Here is a 12,367-nt window from a genome sequence, read left to right on the forward strand (position 1 = left end):
AATGCCAACATGTACTGTGACATACTGAAGCAGAGCATGATCCCCTCCCTTAGTATTCCAAATTGATAATGACCACAACACATATCCAAGTTGAGCACTGCCTTGCTAAAGAAATTAAGGGTAAAGGTGCTGGACTGACCAAGCATGTCTCCAGGCCTAAACCATATTGAGCATCTGTGAGGCACCCTTAAATGGAAGATGGAGGAGCGCAAGGTCATCGTGATGTCATCATGGAGGAGGGAAGAGGATTCTCGAGGCTCCTGTGAAGCTCTAGTGAACTCCATGTTCAAGAGAGATAAGGCAGTGCTTGACGAATGGTGGTCACACAAAATATTGACATTTTCACTTAGGGGTTTACTCACTTTTCCTCGTGGTTTAGACATTAATGGCTGTGTGTGGAGTTATTTGGAGGGCACACCAAACTTACACTGTTATAGAGGCTGGAAACTGACACTGGACACATATCAAAGTTTCATATATTCAGTGGTTTCCTATGCAAAAATATGCTTTGGGGTTTGTTTGTTTTTTTTACAAAAATGCGACCGGTGTACTCGCTTATGTGATAGATTTTCACATATACAGTATGTCACTCAACTGGAAAAGGAGAAACCCTCTGGGTAATGCATCGGCCTAGTCATCCAAGATGCACAGTCCTCGGTTGGCTTTTAAAACTATATTTGTTCTGAAATGAAGCAGTGTTAGACTAAAGAGGGTAAGAAAGCATGGGTTTTTAACGCGGTTTTGTGTGTTTTTGGCTGCGTTTTGGTGCGTTTTTGATCTCTGCATTTTTCTGTTTTTTTCCAATGCATGGCATGGGGGGAAAAAGCAGAAAAACACAGGAAAGAATTGACATGTCCATATTTGTTTTTTTAAGCTCAAAAACACAGCTTAAAAAAAAAGTTGTGTGCGGACAGCAAAAATGAAAACTCATAGACTTTGCTGGGGAAGCAAAGTCATGCCGTTTTGAGCCCAAAAACGCACTGTGCGCACATAGCCTAAATGTTATCCAGCTGAAGTAGTAAGGTAGATCAGACTTGCCCTGTAATCTAGAGATTTACAAGTGTGTTGAATGCTATATCAGCCTGTTTAACAAAGGTAAAAATAGAAGTATGTATGCAATGGTCACCTCATTGGTAAGTAGCTGGGACACCCCACTGTGCAGTGTTAGTTGAAAAAATGTCATGCAATATATGGAGAACAACCTCCAGGAAACATCAATATGAGCAAATGGCCATACAATGTTAAGGTGAAATGGTTCTAGCAAAGATCATATGTGTACAGCAGTGGTGAAGAATGAATTGGCATATTTAGATGGAAGGCACTGTTATGTGATAACTTGTGTAAAATGTTGGAAGTTGAAGGAGAATATTCCATTATATTTTAAAGAACATGTAAGAATTGACTACTTGAAAGGAATCCTCAGAAATCGATTTTCTAGCCATCCCTTTATGACACCCACTTGGTCATTGTATCTTTTCTTCCTGCATTAGGGCAGGTGCCTGAGGAAGACATGTTTGCACAGACACAGGGCACTGGACCTACCAAACAGCTATGTATGAATGGCACAGAGAACCAGCTAAAATCAGAAAGGAGAGTAAGCTCTGCATCCCAGCGTAAGGCTAGCACATCAGGGGGCAAAGTACGTAAATTGTCAGCCTGCAAACAACAGTGACCGAGGAGTCTATTCTGCAAGGTACAGTATTTCAGAAGTAAATAATGTATTCGAGGAGAGATTTTACAATCAGAATATTCATAACGGGGAGAGAAAATAAATATAAGGTCACAAAATAATGGCCTACACTTGTATAATGGCATCATCAATGTTTAACATTCCCTCATTTTGGCAGATTATATTAAGCCCTTGTACTTGCATGCCCTGTAATTGACCTATAAGTTAATGTGCACTTGATCTTGATCAATTCACCGTGTAGGGGAGGGTTGGATTTTGTGCCCCAACATGAAGAGAGCGTGTGGGCGGCAGGAGGATACAGAGGCGCTGTCAGAGATAATGAGGACTGAATAAAGAGGTGTCTCCATTCATATCCTGCAGTGAATGAGTCATAGGCTTTGCCAATGACAGCAGGTCTTCTATGACGTTGTTTCTTCCCCATCCTTTCTCATTTCTCTTTGTGATGTTTCTTTCCCTTCTCCCTCTGTTCTGATCTAGCTCGGTATGTTTGGCCTGAAGTGTACATCTCCCAATATTGTCTGCAATCTTTTTCCGCCTCCAGCTTCAGCTTGTTCCCTATATTTTGTTTTTTTGTATTGACTGCATGTTTATCTCTGTCCTAATTATTCAGTATCATTCTGTCTGCCTGGTTGCTGTCAGTCAGTACATTCATCACAGGCCATATACCTATTATATGGCAATTTTCAGGTATTGTTTCCATCTTTTACAGTGTAATTCCATCTGAAAACAAGTGTTATTACACTAAGGTGCAGTGCTTTATAACTTTCAGCTCCTTGCTTTAGTGAAGCATGCACCTTTTAACGCAATGAGGAACTCTTCTGTGTATTTAAGGGTCTGACTGCTTCTGAACAAGACAAAGGGGAAAAGGGTTTCCCATCTCATCAGGTTTTGGCATACTGCTAACTTATTCCTGAGGAGCTCCGGATTTTTTAACCTCTACCAGTACACAGCTTCCCACCATCATTAGTGACTGCATAGAGCAGAGGTCTCAGACACGCGGCCCGCAGACCCCATGACGATCGCAGCCGGGGGTCGGCACCAGCAGGATTTTACTACAATTGAATAGTTTGAGGTACCGCGCAGAGGAGCTGTCTGCACTATATCAATGGCTGCTGACCGCCAATCAGATGCAAGAAAGTGACGTCGCTGTATGACATCACCTCCTTGCATCTGATTGGCCGGCGGTAGCCATTGGTATAACGCAGACAGCTCCTCTGTGCGACACCACAAATGATTGAATTGTAGTTAAGTCCTGCCGGCCCCCGGGCATAGTGCTGCGATTGTCATGGGCCGCAACAAGCAGGTACGTGCTCACGATCAGGACCCGCTACGTCCTGGACGCGGCGGGTCCTGATCTGTAGGGCCGCAAGTCTCCTCCTTAGGAGACCGCAGCTGCCCGTGATCAGGGTTCAGGGTGCTGCGGTCTCCTCGCTGTGTTCTCCCTAGGGAAGGAATGTGACTTCGCAGCATAAATTCACATGCTGTGGCCCCTGCAAGCTACACCGCAGGTCAGTTTTCACTGCTGGCCGCACAAGCACAGTGGGCATGGGATTTTTAGAAATCCCATCCACTCTGCTTGTACTGTACATGGCAGCGTTTTGGACGCAGCTGAAAGATGCTGCATTCAAAGCGCTGCAAACACTGATCGTGGGCACACAGGGAACAAAGGAAAGATGAGATTTTTTTTTTTGCGTATTACTAAAGGATGGCCACAATACCACAAGGATGAGCAATGTACAGCAGGACACAATACTACAAGGATGGGCACAATACCACAAGGATGGGTACAATACTACTGGGCATAATACTACAAGGATGGGTACAATACTACTGGGCACAATACCACAAGGATGGGTACAATATACTGTGCACAATACTACAAGGATAAGCACAATACTACTGGGCACAATATTACAAGGATGGGCACAATATTACAAGGATGGGCACAATACCACAAGGATGAGCACAATACCACAAGGATGGGCACAATACTACCGAGCACAATATTACAATGATGAGCACAATACTACAGGCCACAAGGATGAGCACAATACTACAAGGCTGGGCACAATATTACAAGGATGGGCACAATACTACTGGGCACAATACAACAAGGATAAGCACAATACCACAATGATGGGCACAATACTACAGGGCACAATACTACAAGGATGGGCACAATACTACTGGGCACAATACCACAAGGATGGGGGACATTACTACAGGGCACACAGATGGGGACATTACTACAAAATGTTGGCTAAGATTACTGTATGATGGTGCTAATTTTAAAACAATATTACAAAAAGGTGATAAGTCAGAATAAAGCATGAAAAATGTTTTTGAGCGCTATTAAAAATGCGTTTAAAAAATTAAAAAAAAAAAAAAATATATATATATATATATATATATATATATATATATATATATATATTTTCTCAAAAACGTGCAGGTTTGTTCTAATAAACAAGCAAACAAAATGTTCAAAAAAACCATGGATTTATTAAAAATGTCACTTTGTCCTGTAAAGAATGCGGCCCCTCTCAATGTTTTTTTCTAAATGCTGCCCATACACTCAGCTGAGTTTGAGACCCCTGGCTTAGACTGTTATCAGGTTTTAGTACTCCATCAGAGAACAGCATGATCACTTTTTTTTTTTTATCTGCTGCAAATCTAGTTCTCTGAATACTGACCTCTGTATAATCCCGCCTACATCACTGCTTCAGCCTATGCACATTGGTGATGGGGTTATACAGGAGTTCATGACCATGGACGACTATATGGTAGTGTTTTTACTAGTCCTTTAGTTATAATCTCCTGCTAATAAAACAGTGATTTTATAAAAACTAAATTAACAGACCTTTAAGATAACCTTGGTGCAATCAGGGACCCTTTCTCTATATTATGCTGCTCTCCGATTAGGTGACAGACCCTTTAAATACATAAAATATATAAAGATTCTAACACATCCTCTCTTAATCTACTTTTTCATCCTATTTTCTACCATTTTAAGTGTTATACACACGTGATCAAAATTGTTGGTCCCCCTCGTTTAATGAAGGAAAAACCCACAATGGTTACAGAAATAACTTGAATCTGACAAAAATAATAATAAATAAAAAAATCTATGAAAATGAACAAATGAGTGTCAGACATTGCTACTTTTCTGCTTTCACAGAATTTAAAAAAAATAAATAAATAAAACTCATCAAATCTGCCTGGACAGAAATAATGGTTCCTCCTTAGCTTAATATTTTGTTGCACAATGTTTTGAAGCAATCACTGCAATCAAACGATTCCTGTCAGGCTATGTGCACACGTCTGCATTCTGCCATGACAAATATTCCGCAGCGTTTTGACACCATATGTGCGTTCCAAAACGCAGCCGAAAAGCTGTGTTTTGGATTGCAGAATGGATGCAGAATTCATGCATCCTGGATGCTTGCTCTTCCATCGACAGAGTGGGAAAAGCATCCAAAAAGCACAAAAGAAGTGACATGTTGCTTTTTAGAACGCAGCGTTTTGACAAATTTCAGCATCCAAAACGCTGCGTTCTAAAACGCAACATGCGCATGGAATTTGCAAAATTCTCAGTCTTTACTGAAGACTTAGAACACATGCGTATACACAGCAGTTTAAAATGCTGCGGAAACGCATGAAAAAAACACGGCCTAACTGTCAATGAGACTTCTGCACCTCTTGACTGGTATTTTGACCACTCCTCAAGAGCAAACTGCTCCGGTTGTCTCGTGTTTGAAGGTTGCCTTTTCCAGACGACAGGTTTCAGCTCTTTCCAAAGATGCTCAATAGGATTTAGGTCAGGGCTCATAGAAGGCCACTTCAGAATAGTCCAATCTTTTCCTCTAAAGGCCGCTTTACATGCTACGATATATCTAACGATATGTCCTCTGGGTCACTTCGTTAGTGACGCACATCCGGCCTCGTTTGACATATCGTAGCGTGTAACACAAATGAGCGACTCGTTGACACGTCGCTCATTTTCAAAAAATCGAACGCCCTTCTGTGCTCCGGTTGTTCATCGTTCCCGAGGCAGCACTCCCCGGGAACAATGAACTGCAGCTTACCTGCGGCCGCCGGCAATGCGGAAGGAAGGAGGTGGGCAGGATGTTTACGTCCCGCTCATCTCCGCCCCTCCACTTCTATTGGCCGGCCGCTGTGTGACGTCGCTGTGACGCCGAACATCCCTCCCCCTTCAGGAAGTGGATGTTCGCCGCCCACAGCGTGGTCGTTCGGGAGGTAAGTACGTGTGACGAGGGTTGCTGAGTTTGTGCGACACTGGCAAGAAATTGCCCGTGCCGCACAAACAATGGGGGCGGGTACGATCGCATGAGAAATTGATACGTGTAAGGGCTCCGCCACACATCCGTGAAAACCACGTCCGTGTAAAACGGGCCGTTTTTCGGGTCCGTTTTCCGTTTTTTAGGTCCGTTTTTATGGTATGTGTGGCCTGCGTGTGTATCCCGTATGCTAGCCGTATGTGCGTGTGGAATGTCCGTGTGTGCGTGAGTGAAATAACTTACATGTGTATGTGTTGTCCGTGTGAAATGTACGTGTGTGATGCAAAATGTCGTTACTACATGTCGGAAGACAGAGTAGCGGGATGAGAATGAACTCTGGTGAACTTCACCCGACTTCATTCTCATGCCGCGGCTCTGTCTTTGTGCCGTGTACTGATTAGCGGTCACCTGTGAAGGATTCACCGGTGACCGCTAATCCCCCGAGTGACTGAAGTGTCCCCCCCCCTCTCTCATACTCACCGTTCCCCGATCACCGGCGCTGCATGGCGTTCACACTGCTTCGGCGGTTTTTTCTAATTTGAAAAAGCCGGCCGCCCATTAATCAATCTCGTATTCCCTGCTTTACCCGCCCACCGGCGCCTGTGATTGGTTGCAGTCACACACACCCACCACGCTGAGTGACAGCTGTCTCACTGCACCCAATCACAGCAGCCGGTGGGCGTGTCTATACTGTGCAGTGAAAAAAATAGCAGCTAATGAGATGAGTAGCGCGATCAGCTGCTGTCAGTCAGGTAACTCGCGGCCACCGCTGGATCCAGCGGTGGCCGCGGGTAACCTCAGTGAGAGTAGCTGATCGCGCTACTCATCTCATTAGCTGCGTGGAGGTGACCGGAGCGGCGGTGTCTTCTGCTGCTCCTGTCAGCTCCATGCAGCAGAACTGGAAGCGACGCTGGAGTCCGTGGATTACGCCGGACATGGAGGGTTTGTCGGGGTTAATAAATTGGTAATGAGGGAATTTGTTTGTGTTTTTTATTTTTAATAAAGGATTTTTTTTGGGTGTGTGTGTTTTTTTACTGTAATTTACAGATTAATCATGGAGGGTGTCTCATAGACGCCTGACATGATTAATCTAGGACTTATTGGCAGCTATGGGCTGCCAATAACTCCTTATTACCCCGATTTGCCAACGCACCAGGGTAAATCGGGAAGAGCCAGGTACAGCCCCAGAACTGTCGCATATAATGTATGCGGCAATTCTGGGCGGCTGCTGACTGATATTGTTAGGGTGGGGGGCTCCCCATAACGTGGAGCTCCCCATCCTGAGGATACCAGCCTTCAGCCGTATGGCTTTATCTGGCTGGTATTAAAATGGGGGGGGACCGCACGCCGTTTTTTTTAATTATTTATTTATTTTTTTCACTGCACAGTATAGACACGCCCACCGGCTGCTGTGATTGGGTGCAGTGAGACAGCTGTCACTCAGCGTGGTGGGTGTGTGTGACTGCAACCAATCACAGGCGCCGGTGGGCGGGTAAAGCAGGGAATATGAGATTGATTAATGGGCGGCCGGCTTTTTCAAAATAGTAAAAGCCGCCGGAGTTTTTATAACAGCAGTGCAGCGCCGCGCCGGAGATCGGGGAGCGGTAAGTATGAGAGAGGGGGGGGAACTGACCGACAGACAGCTAGAGGGACAGATAAGACAGAGAGACCGACCGACAGACATAGAGACCGACCGACGGACTGAGGGAGAGAACGAAACATAAAAAGAAAAAAGACTGACATCACATGAAAAAAGCACAAAACGTACAGGGAGCAAACAGAGATGCGTCCGTGTCACTCGGACGTGCGCACAGACCCACTGACTTTCATTGGGTCCGTGCTGCATGTTGCGTGAATAAAACGGACATGCTGGCGTGAGACACGGCCCACAAAACGCATCACGGAGACGGACTAACGGACATAACCAAAAACGCAAATGTAACCGCTGAGATATAGTAACATTGGTGCACGTTTGGCCGTGTCTCCAGTATACACGGAAACGGACCAAACACGCACGTGTTTCACGGATGTGTGGCGGAGCCCTTAAGCAGCCTTTAGCCATTCTTGGGTGTTTTTAGCTGTGTATTTTGGGTCATTATCCTATTGCAAGACCCATGACCTGCAACTGAGCCCAAGCTTTCTGACAATGGGCAGCACATTTCTTTCTAGAATCCCTTGATAGTCTTGAGATTTCATTGTACCCTGCACAGATTCAAAACACCATCATTTCTGTCCATGCCTGTTTCATGAGTTTTTTTCTTTTTTTTTTCTTTAATTCTGTGGAAGCAGAAAAGCAATGTCTGACTTTCATTTGTTCATTTTCATAGATTTCTTTATTATTTTTGTCAGATTCAAGTTATTTCTGTGACCATTGTGGACTTTTCTTTCAGTAAACGAGGGGTACCAACAATTTTGGCCTCCTGTTCTGCATGTGGCTGTAAGACAGCTGTCGGCAGCTGATGCCTTCCTCACTCTACTGTCAGCAGTATGACAAGAAGATGAAAACCATGCCTACTTAGCAGGAGATTAACCCTGTGTTTCACTTATGCTTTGTACAGGACTGCCTGTTTCAAGAATGTACAGAACATCCTATTTACTTTTAGAATTTGTTTCACAAGGCCATAACTGCTGATAAAATTTAGCAGGTCAATAGGAGCAGAACTTCTTTACTGTCCTATAAATTACTGTGTTCAGTATAAAAAAAAAAAGTGAGCCATACTCACCTGCTGTCCAAACATAGACAGTAGTACAATATATATTATACTATACTTTTCTCAGTGCTTCTAAAATGCCAATTAGCAAATGCATTTCAGTAATGCAAAGCTCATTGCTGGGCTCTATTTACCTCCTATAGTTTGAGTCTGGGGTATACATGAGAAGAGCACTTCTTCCACAGTGATTGATGGGTTGCTGTGTGCAATACCTACCATCCAGCCTTCAATCACTGAGGATTCCCCTCTTCTTTTACTATATATGTGATTGATGGAAAAAACACAGAGTTGTATTCTATCTTTGACAGCCCATATGCAGTGAATGGAGGAGTGATATATGTGGAAGCAGTGGCGTCCCATTCTCTGTGGTTGGACCATCCGCTATCAAAAACTTGTTACCTACAGTCATATGAAAAAGTTTGGGCACCCCTATTAATGTTAACCTTTTTTCTTTATACCAATTTGGGTTTTTGCAACAGCTTTTTCAGTTTCATATATCTAATAACTGATGGACTGAGTAATATTTCTGGATTGAAATGAGGTTTATTGTACTAACAGAAAATGTGCAATCCGCATTTAAACAAAATTTAACCGGTGCAAAAGTATGGGCACCCTTATCAATTTCTTAATTTGAACACTCCTAACTACTTTTTACTGACTTACTAAAGCACTAAATTGGTTTTGTAACCTCATTGAGCTTTGAACTTCATAGGCAGGTGTATCCAATCATGAGAAAAGGTATTTAAGGTGGCCACTTGCAAGTTGTTCTCCTATTTTAATCTCCTATGAATATGAAATGTGGCATCATGGTATCCTCAAAACAACTCTCAAATGATCTGAAAACAAAGATTATTCAACATAGTTGTTCAGGGGAAGGATACAAAAAGTTGTCTCAGAGATTTAAACTGTCAGTTTCCACTGTGAGGAACATAGTAAGGAAATGGAAGAACATAGGTACAGTTCTTGTTAAGCCCAGAAGTGGCAGGCCAAGAAAAATATCAGAAAGGCATAGAAGAAGAATGGTGAGAACAGTCAAGGACAATCCACAGACCACCTCCAAAGACCTGCAGCATCATCTTGCTGCAGATGGTGTCAATGTGCATTGGTCAACAATACAGCGCACGTTGCACAAGGAGGAGCTGTATGGGAGAGTGATACGAAAGAATCCATTTCTGCAAGCACGCCACAAACAGAGTCGCCTGAGGTATGCAAAAGCACATTTGGACAAGCCAGTTACACTTTGGAAGAAGGTCCCGTGGACTGATGAAACAAAGATTGAGTTGTTTGGTCATACAAAAAGGCGATATGCATGGAGGCAAAAAAACACGGCATTCCAAGAAAAGCACTTGCTATCCACAGTAAAATTTGGTGGAGGTTCCATCATGCTTTGGGGCTGTGTGGCCAATGCCGGCACTGGGAATCTTGTTCAAGTTGAGGGTTGCATGGATTCAACTCAGTATCAGCAGATTCTTGACAATAATGTGCAAGAATCAGTGACGAAGTTGAAGTTACGCAGGGGATGGATATTTCAGCAAGACAATGATTCAAAAAACTGCTCCAAATCTACTCAGGCATTCATGCAGAGGAACAATTACAATGTTCTGGAATGGCCATCCCAGTCCCCAGACCTGAATATCATTGGAAATCTGTGGGATGATTTGAAGCGTGCTGTCCATGCTCGGCGACCATCAAACTTAACTGAACTGGAATTGTTTTGTAAACAGCAATGGTCTAATATACCTTCATCCAGGATCCGGGAACTCATTAAAAGCTACAGGAAGCGACTAGAAGCTGTTATTTTTGCAAAAGGAGGATCTACAAAATATTAGTGTCACTTTTAGGTTGAGGTGCCCATACTTTTGCACCGGTCAAATTTTGTTTAAATGCTGATTGCACATTTTCTGTTAGTACAATAAAATAATTTCAATCCAGAAATATTACTCAGTCCATCAGTTATTAGATATATGAAACTGAAATAGCTGTTGAAAAAACCCAAAGTGTTATAAAGAAAAAAGGTTAACATTAATAGGGGTGCCCAAACTTTTTCATATGACTGTATCTGCATGATAAGTAATAGGATGTTAAGGCCCTCAAACATATTAATATTGACGCTATAATGTGAATTGGGGCACCAGAAAACTGATCCTCAGGGAAGATTTTAATCTGGCATGTCTGATTTCGGACTGCAGATCTGTTCTCCTGGAGATAAGCCACCAGCAGAGATGTCAGTTGGCATCTTTCTGATAGAGAATACAGGAGCACTCGGCTGAATGAGCACTCCTGTGTACGAGAAAGATGTTTTTCAGCATAAGTATCGCCTGAAGCATCGTTTGTTCTACAGACATTTAATGCTTATCGTTGGCTTTACAGTAGGCCAACACCTTTTAATAGATTGGACAGAAAGAGAACTTAAGGGTTTTGATAATGACCACAGACTGGTTCACTGTCAAACTGGTAGTGATAAAGAAGGCCAATCCAATAATCTTGGCAAGGCCTCGCTCCCACTAGCATATAAAACAACCCCCCTGATCCTCAAACCAAAAAGTGGTACAAGTGTATTGCGTTTTTTCTTGAATAGCATCCGTGTAACATGTGAGTGTGCGTTGTTTTTTTTCTCGCATAGCATCTGTGTGACATGTTTTCTGTATGCAATGCGTTTTTAACCTGATCTTTTACATATTACAATACTGTATGTAAAATGTTTAGCTAGTTAGAAATAAACGCAAAAAAAGAAATCAAAATGTGGATAGTTAGATATACCCTACTTATTATCTTCCTCTCTTTAGTGCCTTTCATGTGGCACTTAATGGTATTTAAGCTAATAAAAAATAAATTAAAAAAATACAAAAAAAACAACCACATCGGTTGCCCCCCAAGTTTGAAACAAGCAAAGGTAAACCAGATAGCTGTGGGCTGATATTATCAGGCTGTTAAGGTCCATGGTTATTGGATCCTTCCCAGCCTAACCATGCCAACCCACAGCCACCCCAGAAGTTGTGCAACACATTAAATGTGCCAATTCCGGCGCTTCGCTTCCGCTCTTCCCAATTGCCCTGGTATAGTGGCAATCGGAGTAATGTTTTTTGGTATTGATGTCAACTTTGTAGTGTCAGCTGGCATCAAGCCCTGGTGTTAGTAATGGAGAGGTGTCTATCAGACACAACTATTACTAACCAAGTAATTTAAAAGCAAAAAAAAATCACACACAAATATTTCTTTATTAAAAAAATAAAATATAACACTCTCCGACTTGCACTGGTTCATCAATGTATTAAAAAAGCAAAGAAAAAAACATGCATGTCCGCCGTAGTCCACAATTGGAAACCTAAAAGTCCTACAAAGAGAGAAATAAATAAAAACAAGAGACTGACCCTTGTTCACCAATTTAATAGAAAGCAAAGCTCCCCGCTCCAACGTAGTCCAGGGATTCCCACAGCATTCCTCAAATGTGGCGCTCAAAGGCTATAGAGCCTTGTTCTGAGTCTCCATAGCCTTTAGGCAGCAGCCTCTCCTAGCGTACGCTGTGCTCTGCGTGACCCGGTGACTGAGATGAGTGGTGACGTCTCTGCTCATCAGAATCCCTAGGTCACGCTGAACTCAGTGTGACCCTGTGATTGTGATGAGTGGTGACGTCAGTAACATGATTGCTCATCAGAATCGCCGAGTTA

General features: G+C 43.0%; 1 protein-coding gene across 1 annotated transcript in view; it reads left to right on the forward strand.

Moving 5' to 3' along the window:
• The window catches only part of STK11 (serine/threonine kinase 11), a 149,727-nt gene that overhangs the window by 132,701 nt on the left and 4,659 nt on the right, over window positions 1-12,367 (forward strand). The window contains exon 9 of the mRNA XM_075352959.1: window positions 1,491-1,693. Within this exon, the coding sequence (XP_075209074.1) occupies window positions 1,491-1,672 (182 nt within the window). The 3' untranslated portion in view covers window positions 1,673-1,693. The remainder of the gene's footprint in view (window positions 1-1,490; window positions 1,694-12,367) is intronic.

This window comes from Anomaloglossus baeobatrachus, chromosome 1, assembly GCF_048569485.1.
Source record: "Anomaloglossus baeobatrachus isolate aAnoBae1 chromosome 1, aAnoBae1.hap1, whole genome shotgun sequence".
NCBI lineage: Eukaryota > Metazoa > Chordata > Amphibia > Anura > Aromobatidae > Anomaloglossus > Anomaloglossus baeobatrachus.